General features: G+C 41.1%; 1 protein-coding gene across 1 annotated transcript; it reads right to left on the reverse strand.

Moving 5' to 3' along the window:
• Positions 1-3,809: 3,809 nt before the first annotated feature.
• LOC134208892 (uncharacterized) lies at positions 3,810-22,592 on the reverse strand. Its single transcript, XM_062684860.1, has 2 exons — positions 21,839-22,592; positions 3,810-4,430 (listed from the first exon to the last, which is right to left on the reverse strand). Exons 1-2 carry the CDS (start codon positions 22,270-22,272, stop codon positions 4,196-4,198), a joined length of 669 nt encoding a protein of 222 aa, XP_062540844.1. The 5' UTR covers positions 22,273-22,592; the 3' UTR covers positions 3,810-4,195.
• Positions 22,593-22,966: the final 374 nt, after the last annotated feature.

Genomic DNA, 22,966 nt, shown 5'->3' on the forward strand with positions numbered 1-22,966 from the left:
AACAAAAAACAATAACTATCTGGTTCTGATGCCTATATCTCGAAAACCGTATGGATTAGAGTACTGATATTACTGCTTCAAATCATTAACATGGAGGATTTCAATTGGATTGGATTTATCAACTGGATTTACGAATCGAAGAAAGTTAATTTTATATTTTAGGGCACTTGATTGCCCTAGGGAGGGGCCCTTTTGAGCCAAGCGATAAGATGCGTGGCTATAAAGCAAGACCGTGCTGAGGATGGCTGGGTTCGATTCCCGGTGCCGGTCTAGGCAGTTTTCGGTTTGGAAATTGACGCGACATTCCTGGGCATAAAAGTATCATCGTGTTAGCCTCATGATATACGAATGCAAAATGGTAACTTGGCTTAAAAACCTCGCGGTTAATAACTGTGGAAGTGCTGAATGATCACTAAGCAGCGAGGAGGCAATGTCCCAGTGGGGGATGTAACGGCAATAAGAAGAAGAAGATTGCCCATAGTGCGCTGAGCTATGATAGGTCTCCAAAAAGCTCCATCACTTCATCATACTTTCTGCATAGAACCTCTTAAACTGTATGAATCATCACATGTCTGGAAATTCCTTATCTCCTAACAGTGTAAAGTAATTTAAGGACGATCCTAAATCATAAATACTATCGGGCAGTTGTAACGAGCCTTCGGGTCGTTACATTTATTGTAAATATTCTAATTGTTATTGTTCTTTGTTTCTTGTTAAATGTTTTATTCGTTTTCACGGTAGAAGTAATTAAATCAATAAAGTTAAATAAAAGTTTAAACCAGTCTAATGAAGAAAACAGAAACCACTAGAGAGAGTTCATTCGCGTTCATTTCTGCATTTCCCCTGAATTAAATAATTTATGAGATCCAACTCAGGTGGTGAGATACCGTGGGATTAAATTGCGTAAGCCACCCAAGATTGCTTGATCCCGCAAAATTTGCATATGAGCTTCGGCGTGCATCGACCTGTTGGGATTCTTTTGTAGATTTATTGACCTTTTCCGAAGTCCCTCTCACATGGACAGAAAGGTGGCTAGCTTAAGCTGTTCGTGTGAAGAGACGCGAACATGCGCGAAAATGATTGTTATGAGCATGAGAGCAACCGTCGGTATCGCGAAATTACCTTCGTGATTTCCGGTGACGAAATTAATTCGGCGGTTAATCTGAGGATTATTGAAGTGATCAGATTCACTTCGAACTGATCCGTGGAAGAGGCAGGAGTGGCCCAAGTGTTCTCGCGCCGTGGTAGTTTCTTTAAGGTAAAAGCCATTAAGTGTTTTCAATCAGTGAATCTTAGCAAAATCCTTTCCCAAAGCAATTAAACTTTAAACCCTTTCCCTTAGATAGTTATCGTAGCTAGTCGTGTGTGCGAAGTTTATATTGGTGTGTTATCGTGTGTGCTGGTGGTTTGTGCAATTTATATGTGGAAATCTAGTGCTGACACGTGCAACGTGAAACGGTCATCTTATGTATCTAGATTCGCGCCCACACCGCAACGACGCCCAAGACACCACAACGAACCGTCGAGGCCATTTCTGACCCCACCATCAGGCTGCGAGGTTTTCCCGGGGCACGCCGGAAGAGGGACGCGATCGCCAATCAACGCGTCAGAGATAGGCAAACAGTGAAAGCAATATGTACGATAGTATTAGTAAGCTGAAAGCTTAATAAAAATGGGATAAAAGCTCCGTTGTATTTTTGATGTAGTGAAACGTTTCAATAAACACTACCGGCAATAAATATATGTACGCTATTCGTTATTTGTGGTCCCGATGAAGTGAAACTGGTTGAGAGTATTTAATGTAGTTCGTTTTCGTTGTAGTTTTTTTGTAGTATTTTTCTACTGGGGAGGTTGGCTCCGAAACCAACCGGGCAACTCTGAAATCCGACGCGATTGGTTTTGAGGGGAAATTTGGTCGCTTTACCAGTGATGATAAACCCCCTCCACACAGTTTCATCACTGGCCGACGGTTGTAATTAGGTAACTGGCAATTATTTTATTAAGCCGTTACTAGTAGCGTTCTTCACAGGCGCAATTTAAGTTAGCCACCTGTCTTCCATACTTAATTGGGATAAAAGGGAACCTTCGTCCTCTAAGGGTCTCAACGGTCGGGCACATTTAAACACGGTCGATGGTCTCCTACGGGAGTGGCGCATAAACCATCGTACTTTCCTACCTAAAAAGGGGAAGACGGTCCGGCGTACGGTTATACAGTCGGATGAGTACGCAGTCCGGCATCCATTACACTGATTACTGATATATTTATCAACATATTTGGGAAAATAGCCATGTCCCATTTATGTTCACTCGTATCAACGTCTATGAATTGATTCTTCCTTGCAACAATTCATCAAAATCATTCGTGGCACACATTCTGAGTGTCATAAAACTGATTTACGACGAATGAGAACAGCCGACACTTGCTGAAAAAAAAAGTTTATCGTGTAGTATCTCTACTCGATTCGGCTAACCTCTAGTCCTAGAAAGGGCATAAATTTATTTTTTGTTACTCCACTCTGGCTAGCATTTCGAGCTGGGTGAACTGGCAAAATCCGGCGACATGTGGGTTGGAAATTGCAATATTCAGCGATGCCATAAAATGAGATGAAACACAAACGGGTCATCCACATGTTGCTCACGAGAAGCGTCTTCCCCTCAATGATTTTATGTCTTCTGTCTTGCAGAACCTAATACAACGCACTGCACACTGTCCAGGACAATAAGTTTCCGTTGATGACGACGTGTTTCTTTGCTCTAGTTCAGATCAGATGGCCGTTAAAATCATCGGAATGTCGGATTAGTCGGTGACACCTTGTCCCAGAAGCATTGGCGAAATGGTTTGTTTGGAGCAATAAAAATCTCAACCAAAACGAGCCGGTCGTAAATGTCGGAGTTGAACTTTTTGATGTCTACATTAGAAATGGTGTCGTGGATTTAAATTGTGTCACTATTGATTGGATATTGGGCTGTTCTTCATAACTAAAACACAATGTTATTCCAGTCGTGAAATGAACTATATGAATTCTCGTTGACAAGCGTCGATAAGATTCAAAATCTTTTCTATCGACTGGAGTTTTGCTTAATGCGAAAAATATTTCCGCGGTTTGTCTGCACACACGAATTCACAAGTTCTCCGTCAGCTTAACCATAAATCTATTTCTTCTGGCATTCCTGACATAGCACATGTTACCACTAGTTATGCTACTTTTCCCTAATTAGTTATGCTACTTCTCCCTTCACTCGTAGCAAATTCTTATGTTACGACCGAGAACTGCTATGACAGTGGTTTTACCTTAATTAACGGTCGGAATGATCTTCCACTTCAGTTTTTAAATCAATGCTACCTACTTGATCTTCTACCTAGACTACATATCAGTTCCAGGAAAGAATTGATAATCACACATCACTATCACTGATATGCTTTTCTTATTTTATTTTCACCAAAAATCACCGTTTCGACTAAATAAATTTTTGGAATTTTTCGTCATCCGCTTTATGTTTCTATTTTTGAATTTAAAGAGATATGAGGTATTGCAAATTAAATTGTCTGTATGGCTCGTTTACATTACAACCCACTTCAGTGTTCTATTCAAATTTTTCATTTCATACGCAAGGTCATAATAGATCGTGTCTATACTTCCAGAGAAGATAAATCAATTCACAAAGATCTTCTATTTCACAAGATTGTATACATTAAAGCCGACAACCAGCTTATGGAGGCTAAAAATAGCTACAATCCATTCTGCTGCATTAGAAAAAAAAACTAAAACTTAGTTCAATATCCGTTTGAATCTGGACGAATCGTGAAGCCAATCTCACTGAAACGAATAATTGGACTTTTCTTTCGGTCTGCTCGTTCGCTGTGTTGTATCGCTTGAGCTGACTTTTACGACAACCATCGCCAGGGTGTCGGATTGTGGTTGATTTGGCGGGAGGATGACGGTTGATGTGCGGTTTTGCTTCCATTTTCATTCACTTTTATCACCAGCTTGAATCCGATGGGACTGCAACTGCTGCCGTTGCAGTAACCCATTGCTGCCGGAGGGATGTTATCGGACTGATTGTGGCGAAACTAATGAGAGTGTTGCTACACTAATCGGATTCAACCGAATGGGGCCGCCCAGTTCATGTTGGCATAGATCGGAGTATAATTGCGTTCCCAAAACCGCTCCCAATTTTGTAATCATGTAGTACGTCACTCACCTGTACTGTTGACGGCACTCTGCTTGAAACGTTCCCCAGCTGGCAGGAGGTACAGCGGACCCGATATTTGCACTCCATGATTCAATATTATGCTAAACATCCCAACAAACACAATTACCCAACCCCAGTCACCCTCCGGATAATAATGCCTGCGGAGGGTGGACGCTTTCAAAGCTGCCTGTCCGGTGATACAGCGATGGTCGTCACACGGAATTTCTGCGGTGGCACTGAAATTAAAGAAAGGATATTTATTTTTTCATTATTTAAGGAGCTGATGTCAGGATGCTACTTTTGATTATGAAGCTTAGTTTCATGTGGTGCAGACTAATTCAATGATATAACCATTTCTTTTTGCATTCTTGTATGAAAGCTTCAAATATCAAGAGGAATATACAACAAAGACACAATTTTGCCATCTTAACTATATGTGGGTTTTGAGGGGAGTTGATAGTAACCAACAGTGCATAATTGAGACCCATGTGGGCGGAAGCAGTGCGAATCCGCGCCAGTGGGAGCATTTTAAAGAGACTGTAAAGGTGTTCGGCCGTACGGCACACTATTTTTTGTACATTTTTTTATAGCCTAAAGAGACTAAGGGGCCGTCCAGAAACCACGTGGTCATATAGGGGGGGAGGGGGGGGTTTGGAAAATGACCACGATAAGCCACATGGGGGGAGGGGGGTGTTGCTCTCGAACCACGTGGTTTTTTTTTACACCAAAAACTTTTGGTGAATAACAATAGCGGTGTAAAAAATACAAATCATCAAAATTTAATGATTTTATCATTAAACGCAAAGCGCATCTTAGGGCCGATGCCCACGTAGCGTCTTTTTCAACTCAGTGTTAAAAAGAATTTAGCATTAAGCATCGAGAAAACCTGGTAACGCAGCGTCGGTCGCAACGCCGATGCATATCTGAGTTATTTGACGATCTTAGCCTTAGATACTATTTCCATAAAAAATAAACGTAAAACAGGTTGCGTTTCAGTCTCAATGTCCACAAAAAAATTGGGAGAGAAAAATGAAAAATTTTTTTAAAAATTGCGCCGCAGATGGTTTTCGGCATCACGCCGCCGACACTTTTGCATCAGCAGACTACAGCTACAATTTTGAAAACTGTTCATGTTTTTACAATAATCCAAGTAAAATCTTCAAAAGAATTTCTTGTGGATATTCAGGAAAAATCCAGTAAAGAAATTTCCTGTAAAAACTTTGACCTTACTTCATACAATCCTGATAAAGTGCTAGCATTCAGAATGTTTTTTGAACAATTCTCTCTGGAAAATTTTGCTTGTAAATTTTGCTACACATTGGTCATGAAAAAAAAACAAAACATCTCCAGTGTAAATGCCGAAAAAAATCCATGTGAATTCTGTCTGAAAATTCAAAACAGTCTCGTGGGATATACATATAATTTTCGGTGGAAAAAAATGTTAATATTTTCATATTTTTTTACATTCTAATGAATTTCTTCGACAAGTTCTTCCGAATCTTCACCAGAAATTCTTTTTCATTTCCAAAATAAGTTTTTCGAACATTTTAGGGAGTGCACTTCAAAATGTTCAGTCTCCAGTTAGTCTTATGAGCAAAGGCGTAGGATTGCCAATCCGGAGATGACGAGTTCGATTCTCGTTCCTGTCTAGGATGTTTTCGGGTGTCAAACATTGTCGACACCCTAGGTATAATGTATCCATCGTACTTGCTACACAAGATATATAATCGTACAATGGCTGGCATTTAAAACTTTCAATTTATAACTGAGGAAATGCTAATAGAATAAACTAAAGCAGAACCAACTTCCAGTTGGAATATGGAGCCATAGAAGAAGAAGAAGACTTCTTAATTTTTCAAGAAAAAATCTTCTGATTTTTCATGAGAAATTAAATAGCCAATGCCACATGAAACACTTTGATATTACCGTTGATTTTTTGTTTTTGGATTTTTGTTTTCAAATTTGGAATTTTGAAATGAAAATTTGTACGCTCTTTGTGAATTCTATCACATTTTTTAAATTTTCCAAGTATTTTTTTATTCGAGGCATTATTTAGAATTTCCACGGAAGAGTCTATGGATTATCTTCAAAAAATACTTTGGATTTTCAAAGAATAAATCAAAGAATTCTATCTCAAGGTTCATGTTTTTTTGAATTTGCACCATAAATTCTTCCAAAATTTCATGGGAAATTCATTCTTCTTCGGAAAGTCATTTTGATTTCTTTGTAGGTTCAGCTAAACATTGCTTTAAATCTTTACCATGCAAAGAAGCACAATAAATGATTTGAAAATTTTAAGGAATTTTCATATCAGAAAATCTTTAAAATTTTGATTTAATTTTCTAAGGAATTCCTATTGGAATTGCTTCTAAAGTACAACCTTCACAAGTACTACAAAAGTACAATTTTTTCGTTATTTCCACTTGTAAAAACATCGGAATATCCTCGGGAAATTCATTATTGGTGTTTTAGATGAACTTTTTTCGATTTTCTACTTGAAAATCATAGGAATTTCCATCGGAAATATTTTGGCATACCGTGCGGGACCGAAATCCGTACAGCACCGAAATCCGTCCACCTCATGACATATCAATAAATTGAAAGGGGTTAAAGTTAATTAATGTAGAAATAATTTATCTTGTCCTGTTCAGATACTTGGCAGTAAGCATTTAGGGCATGGAAAGGGAAAGAAGGCTTTGAAATTAAAACAGAAAAAATGAAAAACAAATCGCCACCCACCAAACGCGGAGTTTTTGCCTCCATTTTGTTTTTGGGTAGAACTTTTTTTTTAATTCTTTATTAAAGTGTTTTTTTAATTTTAAATTTAAGTTCAACACGTCGGGTAGAGCATTATTGCACCAAAAGTAACTGTGTTTCTTTGCTAATTGCGAATCATTACATAAGATAAGCGGAATACAAATCGAAGGGATCGCTTCTCAAGGTGCGTATTGAACTATTTACAGTAGTAGTTTAGTCAATCAGACTGTTTCAATTAAAATATTTAGTTAAAAAATAGCTGTACGGATTTAGATCCATTGATTCGAAATCCGTCCACGGTGGTTCAAGTCAGAAGTAGTTGATTTTATTCATTATTTTGTTATGTTTTTCGTAGTGTAATGAGTAAATGTGAAACACTTCAAAAGTAGAAGCCTTCATGCTCCTATGTCAATGGAAAACGTTTTATTTGCATTCGATTCCTATTTTCTAATGACATTTTCATATACTGCTGAAAATTTCCAAGATTTTTTTTTGAAAAACGAAAAAAAATTCTATTGGAAATTTAGAAGAAATCCCTTTGAAGATTCATTAAAGTTGCCCAGGATTTTGAAAAAAAATCTTTAGAGATTCTGTAAAAAAAGTAAGCTGGATTTTTTTTCTAATTTATACTGGAAATTCTTCGGAATTTGATGTTCATTGGAATTTTCATCGTAAATATGCATTTATGATCCTTCTACGGATTCTTCTAGCTCTTCAAAATTTCTACCGAACATTTTTCGGAACTCTTCCACAGAATTTCAAAAAAAATCGTTGAAATACTGAAGATTTTTCCGTGGAGACTCCGAAGAATTTCTTCTAAATATTCTGAAGGGTTTCCCTTGCAACTCCAGAATAATTATTCTTGAAAATTAGGAAGATCTTGGAATTTAAAATTAATCTAAGCAATAAATGTAGGCAATAATTTAGGATTGAGAAGCCTAGTTTTTATGATACTGAATAATTAGGATAATTGATCGAAAAATTTAATAATGCACCTAATTAGAACATTTAGGTGCATTATTAAATTTTTCGATCAATAATGCACAAAATTCTAGTATGTAGTGCGTATGAAAAAGGTTAAGACATTGAGAAGTTTGCATTTAAAAATCAACATGAAATTCTAAAGAGGATCACAGGAGACCTTGATCGAGCAAGACCATTTTTTCACCGCTTGACAATTTTTTTCCCTTTTCAGAGTGAAAATTTCAAAATCATTGAAGGAAACAATTTCTGTGCCAAACCAACAAAAACCGTTGTGGTTCTTCAAGTTATAGCTATAAAACTCCGGTGTTTCTTGGAATGGACATTTGTTACTTGAACCAGTTGAAAATGTCAACCATATTTTATTTTGAAGTACTGGAATCGGTGCCGAGGCCGAAAAGAACTTCTCCAAATCTACTTGAAAGACTTCCGTTAAGTGCGAGCCAAATTTTTCCAAAAACGATCTTCCACGGATTCCTCAGGCAGCTTTTATTATGAAAACCCGTCGATGCTGGGCATGAAGATCGACGGTCGGCGAAATGGCAAATTTCTGCTGGGAAACTGGGAAATGCAGCTACCCAAAAAGTTCCTGTTTAAAATCTACACAAGCTTGAAATTCGTTGGGCGTATTTAAAGGCATCAGTTTTTAAGGAATCGTCGGGTAAGTACGTAACAATGTTTTTAATATTGAGACCGGTTGGAGCGCAACAGAAAACAGATTAATTTGGAAATTTGGACGGATTGAATACTATACTTTGTAATGTTGTTGTCTATATTATAACATTTCCTAGAATACACTTGATGATATTTTCAAGCAATGAGAATCCATATTAAACAGAGATGATGGAGTCCCAAGTACATTTTATTATATGAAACTGTCTAATACTTTTGCCCTATCTTAAACCTTTAATTTTTTCGTCATATGAATTTGTAAGACGTGTTAAATCTATCCATTTACTAGTTATTCTATTTTATATGAGGCTCCGCTCACGAAAAGTTACTCATTACCTAAGCCCTCAGCCGATGTCAGAATATTGTAGAGTATGGATGTTGCCATCAACTGACCTCCATATAGATGAATCTATTTGAATTTATATCGAATTTTACATATTTCATGAGCATCTCATATTTTTTTTACATTCTGCGTATAATTTATATATATGATCGATTTCATAATTACTTAGAATTCATTTCACATCTTATTATTACAAATTAATTTTACATCCTATTAGTTTTATATACTTCCGGCTTTTTCATTCAAAGAAATAGTAAGTTTCTACAGATCGGTTTCGTTTGTGAAGTATCAGTCCTCACTCCGACACTCACAATAAAATTAATTATATGCACACATTGCAAAAAAGGTGGATTTTAGCTTTAGGTTAAGATTTGATATGTTACATCTCCTTAAAAATAATGCAAGACGACAAAAGAATAATTATGTAGGGCGTGGAGGCAAAAAGGTGTTATAATATTTTCTTATACCCAATGCTTAATTTTTGAAATATTCACTGATATGCGGTACTGCCTATTAGTTATATTCATTATTTTATAAAATAAGCGTGTTTGATATTTTGTTACTTGTTTGGTTCCATTTTACTTATTTTTTTCTTTTAATTTTCTTCAATTGCTTCAATGATATAAACATTGAAAATTATTTTTTTTTACCATGGATAGCATATCATAATAACCAATCCAAATTTTTTTTAATTACCGAATTGTAGATTGTGATGGAGTCTACAATAACCCTGAATATTATTTCCTTCAATACTCCATCTAAGAATTTCGCAAAAGTAGGCAGTTTAATTGTTTTTGAAAGCAGGGCTTGTTCTTATCCCAACAACTTCCATATTCGAGTGGCAAAACGGTAAAATATTATTGTCTTATTTCCACACACTGAATTTATTTTATAATGTTCGGGGATTCCAGCCGTACTTCCTGCATCTGAACAGTAACATAAATCTTTGGAAGATTTTTTAATATATATATTAAAATATCTGATAGGCATTAATTTTCATTTATTTGTAGAGAACTATACGTAATATGGTGAATTTCCATAAATAGTAAAAAAAATATATCGGGCTCATTGTGAACGCACTGGAATTTTTGCTGAGATGTACCAATTAAGCTGCAAGAGCAGCAGCCAATAACAGCTACCGCAGATACGAATCCGACGAGAATCTTCACAGCCCCCAAAATGGCAACAGTTGGGCATTGCAGCCATAGTTTCGATGGAAGTGAAGGAGGATGAGAAGTAACTTCGATGTCTTATTGGATATACTTGCTATGCCCTGTTCATACCTGGACCTATGGAAGAACTAAACTGGTGAGCACGTTCCAATTTACTTTAATTTCATCAATCGCTATATAAAATTAAAAATTCCTGAAATTGATCACTAAATACGTACAGGGCATCGTTTGCTTCTATTGCCGCGGATATTGTGGGAGTCCCAGGTATCCGGTTCAAGCTTTAGCTAGCAACGGTGGCTCTTCTTGACCTTCTATTCCCTGAGTAGCTAGTGCGAATAAGGGCGTCCTTGTGAAGTTTTGCTGTACCTGTTATGAACAACTAGTACATCCCATTCCCTACACTCACTTAAGAAACTTGCATTGCTTCAGAAGTGAATCCTTTTTGTAGTACTAGTCTTCGTAACAAAAAGGGCACCATTACGGAGCATGAGATCTGATCAAATTATTCGTAGTACTACTTGACCAACACCCCCAGCCGGGTGAGGGGTAGAGGATGACTCACACACACACACAAAAATCAACATGAAATTCTAAATAAAATGCTTTTTAAATTCATAAAAGGGTCTTTGAACTAAGAAGAGTTCTGCGATATGAAAAAAAAAGTGGCAGTGTTCCAGAAAAAAAAAACACTCCAATTCCTAAAACAATGTAGGTTAATAAATAGTGTTATAATAACGGTTGAAATTGAATTCCAAACCAAATCTCAACCCGTTCAGGATGGATGGGTCATATATGCCCAGCGTTTTAGATTGTCTATTAAATTACAAAAGAGAGCTAGGCCACCATTTTCTTCAGTAAAATCGTTCATCTAGATATTGGCTTTACAGAAAAAAATATGGGAGCTCAAATTTGACTGACCCTGAAAACTCAGCTATCCGAAACCTTGGGAAGATTTCGATTCTAAGAGCATGCAAATGAAGTTGAAATGTTTGAATCATTCTGAACACTCAGATAAGATGGGTCATCCTGAACGTTAAGCCAGTGATTAATATTCAGGAATACGAAATGCTCAAGGTACTCCAAAATGCTCTCAAGTTCAGCCCACGACAACTCGGGTGATTAATCATGACATTTGTAATGTCCATTTGTAATGCATATGATCCTAATTTCCATTAACATGAGATCCAAGAGACAAGGTACCCAAAATTATCTTGAGTCAACATCAAGTTGCACAATGACTATGACTTTTTTGTAGGGCCTTAGAAGCACTGGGTTCACGGACTTGAATGATTAAGTAGTTCAAACATTACGACTTCCAGGACGTTTTTTAAAACCTAAAAGTTTTGTATAACCTAAGTCGAGTCAAGTACAAAACACTGAAGACGACCTTACTGTTGAAGTCGAAATACGTATCTGTCAAGGTACAATCGTCTTATGACAAGTAAAGACATTCCATTAAAAAGCTCAAAATAATTTTTTTAACTAAAAAGTCTATAGTAGCTTGTACAAATAACAATTGTTATATCAACCCAATGGACCTAATGGGATATTATATCATCCATCATTCATAATTTGGTTAATTGGATAAATCGAATGATTCGAAATCCAAAATGTTAATTGATCTATAATACATTCATTCCTCTATGAGTCGCTTATGAAAGGACCATTTACTGTAGCATATTTGAGATGTGGAATAGAAGTTCCTTGGGAAGTTATTCGAAAGTCATCAGAGTGACCGAGAAAATATTTTTAGTACGGCATCATTGGATTCCACGAGTCAATATCAAAATAAAACTTCAATGAAGAATTATAAATTTTGAGAGATGAGTCAGCTCTAGATTGAAAATCTATTTATTAGAGAAAAAATAGAAATTTTCCATAATAGAATAGGAAATTGTCAATAAAGAAATCAGGGTATGAGTATTAAATAAATGTAGAATTACTGCAAATAATGCAAAATTTCCATAAACAGTTGAAAATTTTCCACAGAACAATAATAAATTAGCACTTTCAAAAGCAAAAATTACAATTATGTATTTAAAAAAATCACCAATAAAGAAATTAAAAAATATAGGGATATTTTGGAAAATTTCTAAACCATTACAAATTTTTCTCGAAATTTTTATAACATATTCGCGAGTCCGAATTTTTTTGTATCCTCATGATGCATCGAAGGTATGCGAGTTCTAGATAACCTAATACCTGATACACATTACAACATGATAACATCATCAAAATTTTCGAAATAATGAAAATTTATAATTTCCATGCTGGGTTTTAGTTTAATTTTGAATCAGTTGAAATTGTCCATCTACAAAATTGATCAGATTAACCATGTTTTAGTTACATAGGTTTTTTTTAAATTTTTGTACTTGAAAAAAAAACCACGTGGTCAAAGGGGGGGGGGGAGGGGGGCCTGCCAAATGACCACGATAGACCACCTGGGGGGAAGGGGGGTTGAAAATCTTCAAAAATATGACCACGTGGTTTCTGGATGGCCCCTAATAGAAATTTTTGGATTTGGGCAAAGCTTCTTAGTTGTCGACCAAGTGTGACTAAGAAGGACGGCAGGGCTGTATGACCCGCCCGTTAAGAAGGGAACTATTCGTGATCGAAAAATTCTTCATCGGTCCACTGAGTATTATGTGTCCTGTCCGTTGTCTAGGTGTTCAGCCTATACGACCTCTGGTCTTTTATTCTACCGAATATTTAGAAAATCCTAAAGATGGTATAAGTGTTCACAAGAAATTCCTTATTTTTCATACAAAACTAATATTATCATCAAACAAAAGTGGACAAAGATGGACAAATGAAATACCATGGATTTGATGGGCCTGCATGTATACTTTCAGAATACGATTGAAATGTTTGCTAATATTTGCTACTAGCTGCAGTAGAATGCTCAGAAAAATATCACTTTTTCATGAAAAAAACGCTTATAATATGCTTGAAAATGAAGCTATGTACCATCTTATGTAACCAAAAGATACGCTTTCCAAAGACCATGAAGCGATGCTTAGACAGTTTTTGAAAATATTTTGAATTGGTGAAAGTGGAAGCAAAAAACTATTTTTTTCGGGGCCACCCTATCTAAATTTAGTAATTTTGTCATGAAACATTACCTATATGAGATAAAATAAATGTTCATTAAGCAATAATGCTTAGAATTAAATTCTCTATAACTTTGTTGAATAATATGATCTCCTAACTCAGAAGGTTAAAAAAATTGATTTTCAAAAAAAATCACAAAAGAGCCACCCTAATGGCAACTAACACCAAAAAAAAATCTTGTAAATCATTTCTTCTGAAGACGTCAAAACTCAACCACCGATAGTTTTCGAATTATCGATTTATGTCGTGAAATTTGACAAATCCGACCATTCTGCTACCCTAATCGGCTTCATTGAAAGAGGTTTAAAAGATTCCTTCTAAGTGTCTCGAAAACCTACTTCCGTTCAGCTTCCGGATCCGAAGCTTCATTTCAAGAGGCTCGGAAGACTCCTTTCAAGAGGCTCGGAAGCCTCCTTTCAAGAGGCTCGGAAGACTCCTTTCAAGAGGCTCGGAAGCCTCCTTTCAAGAGGCTCGGAAGCCTCCTTTCAAGAGGCTCGGAAGCCTCCTTTCAAGAGGCTCGGAAGCCTCCTTTCAAGAGGCTCAGAAGCTTCCTTTCAAGAGGCTCGGAAGCCTCCTTTCAAGAGGCTCGAAATCCTCCTTTCAAGAGGCTCGGAAGCCTCCTTTCAAGAGGCTCTGGAGCCTTCTTTCAAGAGGCTCAGGCCTCCTTTCAAGAGGCTCGGAAGCCTCCTTTCAAGAGGCCTCAGCCTCCTTTCAAGAGGCTCAGAGCCTCCTTTCAAGAGGCTCAGGAAGCCTCCTTTCAAGAGGCTCAGGCCTCCTTTCAAGAGGCCTCAGAAGCCTCCTTTCAAGAGGCTCAGAAGCCTCCTTTCAAGAGGCTCAGGCCTCCTTTCAAGAGGCTCAGCCAGCCTCCTTTCAAGAGGCTCAGAAGCCTCCTTTCAAGAGGCTCAGAAGCCTCCTTTCAAGAGGCTCAGAAGCCTCCTTTCAAGAGGCTCAGAAGCCTCCTTTCAAGAGGCTCAGCCTCCTTTCAAGAGGCTCAGGAAGCCTCCTTTCAAGAGGCTCAAGCCTCCTTTCAAGAGGCTCAGAAGCCTCCTTTCAAGAGGCTCAAGCCTCCTTTCAAGAGGCTCAGAAGCCTCCTTTCAAGAGGCTCAGAAGCCTCCTTTCAAAGAGGCTCAGAGCCTCCTTTCAAGAGGCCCAGAAGCCTCCTTTCAAGAGGCTCAGAGCCTCCTTTCAAGAGGCTCAGAGCCTCCTTCAAGAGGCCTGGAAGCCTCCTTTCAAGAGGCTCAGGAAGCCTCCTTTCAAGAGGCTCAGGAAGCCTCCTTTCAAGAGGCTCAGAGCCTCCTTTCAAGAGGCTCAGAAGCCTCCTTTCAAGAGGCTCCAGAAGCCTCCTTTCAAGAGGCTCAGAAGCCTCCTTTCAAGAGGCTCAGGCCTCCTTTCAAGAGGCCCTCAAGCCTCCTTCAAGAGGCTCAGGAAGCCTCCCTTTCAAGAGGCCTCAGCCTCCTTTCAAGAGGCTCAGGCCTCCTTTCAAGAGGCTCAGAAGCCTCCTTTCAAGAGGCTCAGAAGCCTCCTTCAAGAGGCTCAGAAGCCTCCTTTCAAAGAGCTCAAGCCTGGCCTCCAGAGGCCTCCTTTCAAGAGGCCTCAGGCCTCCTTTCAAGAGGCTCAGAAGCCTCCTTCAAGAGGCTCAGAAGCCTCCTTTCAAGAGGCTCAGAAGCCTCCTTTCAAGAGGCTCAGGCCTCCTTTCAAGAGGCTCAGAAGCCTCCTTTCAAGAGGCCTCAGAAGCCTCCTTTCAAGAGGCTCGGAAGCCTCCTTTCAAGAGGCTCAGGCCTCCTTTCAAGAGGCCTCAGGAAGCCTCCTTTCAAGAGGCTCAAAGCCTCCTTTCAAGAGGCTCAGAAGCCTCCTTTCAAGAGGCTCAGGAAGCCTCCTTACAAGAGGCTCAGGCCTCCTTACAAGAGGCTCAGAAGCCTCCTTACAAGAGGCTCAGAAGCCTCCTTACAAGAGGCCTGGAAGCCTCCTTACAAGAGGCTCGGAAGCCTCCTTACAAGAGGCTCAGAGCCTCCTTACAAGAGGCCTCAGGCCTCCTTACAAGAGGCTCAGGAAGCCTCCTTACAAGAGGCTCGGAAGCCTCCTTACAAGAGGCTCAGGCCTCCTTACAAGAGGCCTCGGAAGCCTCCTTACAAGAGGCCTCGGAAGCCTCCTTACAAGAGGCCTCGGAAGCCTCCTTACAAGAGGCCTCGGAAGCCTCCTTACAAGAGGCCTGAAGCCTCCTTCAAGAGGCTCAGGAAGCCTCCTTACAAGAGGCTCGGAAGCCTCCTTACAGAGGCTCAGGCTCCTTCAAGAGGCTCAGAAGCCTCCTTACAAGAGGCTCGGAAGCCTCCTTACAAGAGGCTCAGGCCTCCTTACAAGAGGCTCAGGCCTCCTTACAAGAGGCCTGGAAGCCTCCTTACAAGAGGCTCAGAAGCCTCCTTACAAGAGGCTCAGGCCTCCTTACAAGAGGCTCAGGCCTCCTTACAAGAGGCTCAGGAAGCCTCCTTACAAGAGGCTCAGGCCTCCTTACAAGAGGCTCAGAAGCCTCCTTACAAGAGGCTCGGAAGCCTCCTTACAAGAGGCTCAGGCCTCCTGACAACTGGCCCGGAAGCCTCCTTACAAGAGGCTCGGAAGCCTCCTTACAAGAGGCTCGGAAGCCTTCTTACAAGAGGCTCGGAAGCCTCCTTACAAGAGGCTCAGGCCTCCTTACAAGAGGCTCAGGCCTCCACAAGAGGCTCGGAAGCCTCCTTACAAGAGGCTCAGGAAGCCTCCTTACAAGAGGCTCAGGCCTCCTTACAAGAGGCTCGGAAGCCTCCTTACAAGAGGCCTGGAAGCCTCCTTACAAGAGGCTCAAGCCTCCTTACAAGAGGCCTGGAAGCCTCCTTACAAGAGGCTCGGAAGCCTCCCCTTACAAGAGGCTCAGAGCCTCCTTACAAGAGGCTCGGAAGCCTCCTTACAAGAGGCTCGGAAGCCTCCTTACAAGAGGCTCAGAAGCCTCCTTACAAGAGGCTCAGGCCTCCTTACAAGAGGCTCAGAAGCCTCCTTACAAGAGGCTCAGGAAGCCTCCTTACAAGAGGCCCGGAAGCCTCCCTCACAAGAGGCTCCGGAAGCCTCCTTACAAGAGGCTCAGGAAGCCTCCCCACAAGAGGCCCGGAAGCCTCCTTACAAGAGGCTCAGCCTCCTTACAAGAGGCTCGGAAGCCTCCTTACAAGAGGCCCTGGAAGCCTCCTTACAAGAGGCTCAGAAGCCTCCTTACAAGAGGCTCAGGCCTCCTTACAAGAGGCTCAGAAGCCTCCTTACAAGAGGCTCAGAGCCTCCTTACAAGAGGCCTCGGAAGCCTCCTTACAAGAGGCTCGGAAGCCTCCTTACAAGAGGCTCAGCCCTCCTTACAAGAGGCTCGGAAGCCTCCTTACAAGAGGCTCGGAAGCCTCCTTACAAGAGGCCTGGAAGCCTCCTTACAAGAGGCTCAGGAAGCCTCCTTACAAGAGGCTCAAGCCTCCTTACAAGAGGCCCGGAAGCCTCCTTACAAGAGGCTCAGAAGCCTCCTTGCAAGAGGCCCGGAAGCCTCCTTACAAGAGGCCTGGAAGCCTCCTTACAAGAGGCTCAGGCCTCCTTACAAGAGGCCTCGGAAGCCTCCTTACAAGAGGCTCAGGAAGCCTCCTTACAAGAGGCTCAGAAGCCTCCACAAGAGGCTCAGAAGCCTCCTTACAAGAGGCCTGGAAGCCTCCTTACAAGAGGCCCAGCCCCACAAGAGGCCTGGAAGCCTCACAAGAGGCTCGGAAGCCTCCACAAGAGGCCCGGAAGCCTCCCACAAGAGGCTCAGAAGCCTCCTTACAAGAGGCCTGGAAGCCTCCTTACAAGAGGCCTCAGGAAGCCTCCTTACAGAGGCTCAGGAAGCCTCCTTACAAGAGGCTCGGAAGCCTCCTTACAAGAGGCTCAGGAAGCCTCCTTACAAGAGGCTCAGGCCTCCTTACAAGAGGCTCAGGCCTCCTTACAAGAGGCCTCGGAAGCCTCCTTACAAGAGGCTCAGGAAGCCTCCTTACAAGAGGCTCAGAGCCTCCACAAGAGGCTCAGAAGCCTCCTTACAAGAGGCTCAGGCCTCCTTACAAGAGGCTCAAGGCCTCCTTACAAGAGGCCCGGAAGCCTCCTTACAAGAGGCTCGAAGCCTCCTTACAAGAGGCTCTGAAGCCTCCACAAGAGGCCTCAGGCCTCCCTTACAAGAGGCTCGGAAGCCTCCACAAGAGGCCTGGAAGCCTCCTTACAAGAGGCCTCAGGCCTCCTTACAAGAGGCTCAGGAAGCCTCCTTACAAGAGGCTCAGGCCTCCTTACAAGAGGCTCAGAAGCCTCCTTACAAGAGGCTCAGGCCTCCTTACAAGAGGCCTGGAAGCCTCCTTACAAGAGGCTCAGGAAGCCTCCTTACAAGAGCTCAGGAAGCCTCCTTACAAGAGGCTCAGGCCTCCTTACAAGAGGCTCAGAGCCTCCCACAAGAGGCCCGGAAGCCTCCTTACAAGAGGCCCGGAAGCCTCCCTTACAAGAGGCTCAGCCTCCTTACAAGAGGCCCGGAAGCCTCCTTACAAGAGGGCTCAGGAAGCCTCCTTACAAGAGGCCTGGAAGCCTCCTTACAAGAGGCCTCGGAAGCCTCCTTACAAGAGGCCTGGAAGCCTCCTTACAAGAGGCTCAGAAGCCTCCTTACAAGAGGCCTCAGGCCTCCTTACAAGAGGCTCAGGAAGCCTCCTTACAAGAGGCCCGGAAGCCTCCTTACAAGAGGCTCAGGCCTCCTTACAAGAGGCCTCAGAAGCCTCCTTACAAGAGGCTCAGAAGCCTCCTTACAAGAGGCTCCGGAAGCCTCCTTACAAGAGGCTCAGAAGCCTCCCACAAGAGGCTCAGGAAGCCTCCTTACAAGAGGCTCGGAAGCCTCCTTACAAGAGGCTCCGGAAGCCTCCTTACAAGAGGCCCGGAAGCCTCCTTACAAGAGGCTCAGGAAGCCTCCTTACAAGAGGCTCAGGAAGCCTCCTTACAAGAGGCCCGGAAGCCTCCTTACAAGAGGCCTCAGGCCTCCTTACAAGAGGCTCGGAAGCCTCCTTACAAGAGGCCTCGGAAGCCTCCTTACAAGAGGCTCAGGAAGCCTCCTTACAAGAGGCTCAGGCCTCCTTACAAGAGGCTCAGAAGCCTCCTTACAAGAGGCTCAGGCCTCCCTTACAAGAGGCCTCAGAGCCTCCTTACAAGAGGCTCAGAAGCCTCCTTTCAAGAGGCTCAGAGCCTCCTTTCAAGAGGCTCAAGCCTCCTTTCAAGAGGCTCAGAAGCCTCCTTTCAAGAGGCTCAGGCCTCCTTTCAAGAGGCTCAGAGCCTCCTTTCAAGAGGCTCAGAAGCCTCCTTTCAAGAGGCTCGGAAGCCTCCTTTCAAGAGGCTCAGAAGCCTCCTTTCAAGAGGCTCAGAGCCTCCTTTCAAGAGGCTCAAGCCTCCTTCAAGAGGCTCGGAAGCCTCCTTTCAAGAGGCTCGGAAGCCTCCTTTCAAGAGGCTCGAAGCCTCCTTTCAAGAGGCTCGAAGCCTCCTTTCAAGAGGCTCGGAAGCCTCCTTTCAAGAGGCTCGGAAGCCTCCTTTCAAGAGGCTCGGAAGCCTCCTTTCAAGAGGCTCGGAAGCCTCCTTTCAAGAGGCTCGGAAGCCTCCAAAAGTTTTGTAGGAAATACAATATACACACTGCCGTAATCTGGAAAAGTGACGTATGCACAAAATTACAACATGCACGTTTTTATTTTTTTTGTTAAAGATTTCGATTAGTACTACTCGTTAACATCATTTTTGTAAAATGGCGTATACGTCACTTTTCCAGATTACGGCAATACAGTCGCTTAATTTGAATAGGGATGTTTTTCGGAATAACAAAGATTTCAAACAACTTCTCATCCCGTTAGGGAAAATGCAAACGTAATGCAAATTTGGCCATTTTCGACCCACCCCCTCCATATTCTATGTAACACTTTTCACACAGCATTTGAAAATTTTGTATAAATCGGCACACTTCAGGCAACCCCCTCCGCCTCTAAGCGTTACGGAATTTATGGATGTTCCATTAGTTTCCAAATTCGTAGGAAATGCAAAAGCTCTAAGGGGTGCCTCTCTAGAAAAAGGTTGAGAGCCGCTGGACTAGAGTTTCAGAACTGCATAAAACGTCTTTTACTAGAAATCGAAGCTCGAATGCTAATCGAAAACGCTTGATGATTTTTCCTCCTTTGAATTTGAACTTCTACGGAAATTTCGTTTGAATCTCTTTTTCTTCCTAGTTTAAACGGGTAATGCTTTTAAAATTTCACAAGAAATTCTTAAATAATTTGAACGAGAATTCTGCTAAATTAAACCTGGATTTTTGTTTCGAATTTTTCAACGGGAATTCTACTGAATTGTCATGAGATACACCCAGGTTTTTTTTACACGGTTGGAATTCATTAATTTCTCGGTTAACCTGAACTTTCACAGCTTTTTAAATACCCCCTGAATTTTCTTTGATTTTTTGTGAATTTTTTCGTGGGGTTAACTCATTGCTTAATTGACGCTGAAGGTCTTAAACAACCAAAACCAAACCGTGTAAAAAAAACCTGGGTGTACTCTTTGGATTTTTAACTGGGTATTCTTTAAAATTTCCAACAAAAATTCTTAGGAATATTGACGGGAAGTTCTTTGTAATTTTCACGGAAAAATCCAGGAACTCATTTGAGTTCTAAGGGTAATTCTTAGGAAATCAGACTGGAGTTTCATAGAAAACGCAATTGATGTAAAAATTCCTCTGTTTATGAATATGTCTGATATAGAAGCGTGTCATTGATAATGAAATAAAATTTCTTTATTCCCTAGGAGACTTATGTAAACCTAGTTTGAAATTTATTTTTGTGATGATTTTCACCAGTACAGTCCATTTTATCAGTATAGTTTGATCTTCGAAATGTGCAAATGAAAAAGAGTACATACAATAGGCCAAACTACATGACTAGCTAAAATGAAAAACATTTTGGAGGAAAATTTCACGAAATCTTTCTCAAGCAGGATAAACCATCGTACATTATGGTATCCCTATTGCTTGCAGTTTATATCTCAGTGCATCAACGAGCGACTCAATTAACTTTACACGTCCCATCGCTAAACCTTCTTGATCCATATGGAATCTCGTGCATACATCCATCGCAACCAACCGAAACCAAACACGCTTGACATAACAAGTGCTTCAAAATGCATAAACCAGGTCAATAGCACCAAAGTTCATGTTGAGATTTTCCCACTTACAACCTTCTGGCACGGCAGTGTGTGGGTTGGTCGGGAAACCGCTTCTACGTATAAGCTGGTGCTGTCGGATGGTCGGATGGAACACTAACCACGGATCAGAGTCAAACCGAACCCCAAAGTCAATGTTTTGCCTCGGGGGACTACCCACACAGTTGTTTTCGTTCCCGCAGCTGCCGAACTGTACGAACAGTGTCGAGCATGAAGGAAAACTTTTCGGGGAATTTCACACGGAAGTAAACTTTAAGGAATTCCTATATTTACTTTGATGAGGGCTTAGAGCAGGCTGAGAGATACCATTGTTGATCCCCTATTGTTAGCAGAATAATATCGCACGGCGACCGCCACTGTAAAACACCAGTCAATGATATTCCATCAAACAGAAGAAGAAAGGGGGTTCTATATTTCACCTTGGCATTAAATCCTTAGTCTGGATAACAATGTTGATGGAAAAGTCTTTGGAAGAGTCACGAAAAAAAGTGAACAACAATTCAAGTGAAATAGAAATCCTCTCGTGTCTGGTAGCAATTTGTTCAAGATTTTTATTGCTGTTACAATTACATCGTGTAGAATTTAATTTTGATTTCAATTATGTAGCTGTATGTTTGTCGATTTTGGAGTTTCTGCCATTCCTTAGGCTTGTGAGCAAAGACATACCTACGATTGACAACTTGTAGATCTGTTATAGGATGAATATCAGCAGGCATCGAATAAAAGAAAAAATATAATTTTTACAAAAAGGGTGTACAATTGTACACACTACAGAAAGGAATGAGATGTGCATTGGGAGGGGGTTGAAAATGGAAGAAGCAATTAGTGTTGCAATATTTGTCTTGACTAAGAAGAGTACATCTTCGAAAAGTGGAAAAAAGAGTACATTCTATATTTTAAAACCCTGATTAGTCTACCTAGCGGTGTGAGCGCCATTCTCGTGTAATATAAAAGGTTAATTGCATTGTATAGAATCCTACCTTTGTCTCAGCCAGTTATCCCATAATCTGATTTGGTTTATAAAACAAAATACAATGAGATAGAGGTTGAATGGAACTCGTCGCAAGCAAATCATTTAAGAATAAGTGCCTTAAAAATGGCCGAAACTTTCTTATCCGTTTTGTCGTAAGAAAATTAATTTTGTAACTTATGAACCCATAGTCCGATCTGGCCAGTTTTTAATAGAAAATGATAGAACAGGATTTCCCGTCCAATGCTACTTGTATCGAGAAAATCGATTAAGAATGAACGCCCAAACTTTTTTTCACACACGGATACAAGCGGAAATCGAGATGGATACGTCAAGGGCTGATGGTTTTGTTATTCAGGGCTCAGAATTTATGATACGAGTATTGAGTATACTTACCTAGCTCCATTACTTCCCATAGTCCTGAAGGGTATCTTCTCCGTGTATATATAATCCCAATTATCGATCTTGATCGACTCCGCACGGTAGGGCCTTCTGAATCGCTCTTCATTTTTTAAACTCATTTCACAACCTGCCTCACCAATCCCGCACTTGCACTGACCACTAACCGAACCCCCGGATACTTTAATTTCACCCACATTGGCCACATCCGGTAGGACCATCTGCGTTTCACCCGGTGTTTGAATCACAATCTGCGGTTGACCCATCATTCGGAAGTTGGGATTCGATTCCACTAAATTGGTAGGCCCCGTTAGACACGCCGGTTCCACAATTGAGCTGTAGGTTCTTCCATTGGAGTCAACCCGCAGCTGAACGATTGCCATTTTGGTAAGAATTGACGGCCATGTTTTACTATACCTCAACAGTGACATGATATTCCCTATGACAAACTTTACCGTTCGATTTTTCTTTCCCGAAGAACAACGGTAAGCTTTATAGCTTCACTTATTATCACTTTTGAACGAAAGAATCATTATGTGTACCACCTCTGTCGCCTTCCTCACTCACCGCTGACTCTAACAGCGATTGTTGCATCCCTCTCCGTTTAGTGAATTGTTGTGCCACGGTACGAGTGATACCGCGCGAAGTTGCGATTTTATGGGACCAGACATCGTTAAACGATGGCACTTTGCTTGTCGAGGAGGAAAATTATGGTCGCGCTTGTTGGTGAGTTTGTAAAACCGTTGACCTCATTTGCGGGGTTCTATGTAGAGTGACACTGCAAGTGAAAAAGAAAAGGTTTTCGTCAATTTTGGTATGTCTGGTATGAGCAATGAAATGTAAGGACAAGCCGTCTGCCAAGAACAATTGTATTTTTTTTTTTTTTTTTTGTTTTTTTTATTTGCTAATTATCTATTACATGCATTCATCTCTTAGACTAGGTGTTCCGTGTTTTCTTAACACTATCATCCTTATTTGCTATGTTACTTTTTAGTTATTATTAATACATTTCAATTGCCTCTGGCAGTTAGAATTTTTCCTCTGGTTGAATTGAACCATGTAGGAATTACAATGTTTTCAACTTAAACTAAACTTAACCTAATTTATACTAAGGGTACAAGGAGT

Source organism: Armigeres subalbatus, chromosome 1 (genome assembly GCF_024139115.2).
Source record: "Armigeres subalbatus isolate Guangzhou_Male chromosome 1, GZ_Asu_2, whole genome shotgun sequence".
NCBI classification, from domain to species: domain Eukaryota; kingdom Metazoa; phylum Arthropoda; class Insecta; order Diptera; family Culicidae; genus Armigeres; species Armigeres subalbatus.

Excerpts from the sequence above, each read along its gene's own strand:
- LOC134208892 (XM_062684860.1), bottom strand. The coding sequence starts at position 22,272 with ATGTCACTGTTGAGGTATAGTAAAACATGGCCGTCAATTCTTACCAAA. Across the intron at positions 4,431-21,838 it reads ATGGGAAGTAATGGAGCTAG|TGCCACCGCAGAAATTCCGT; the intron begins GTAAGTATACTC and ends CTTTAATTTCAG.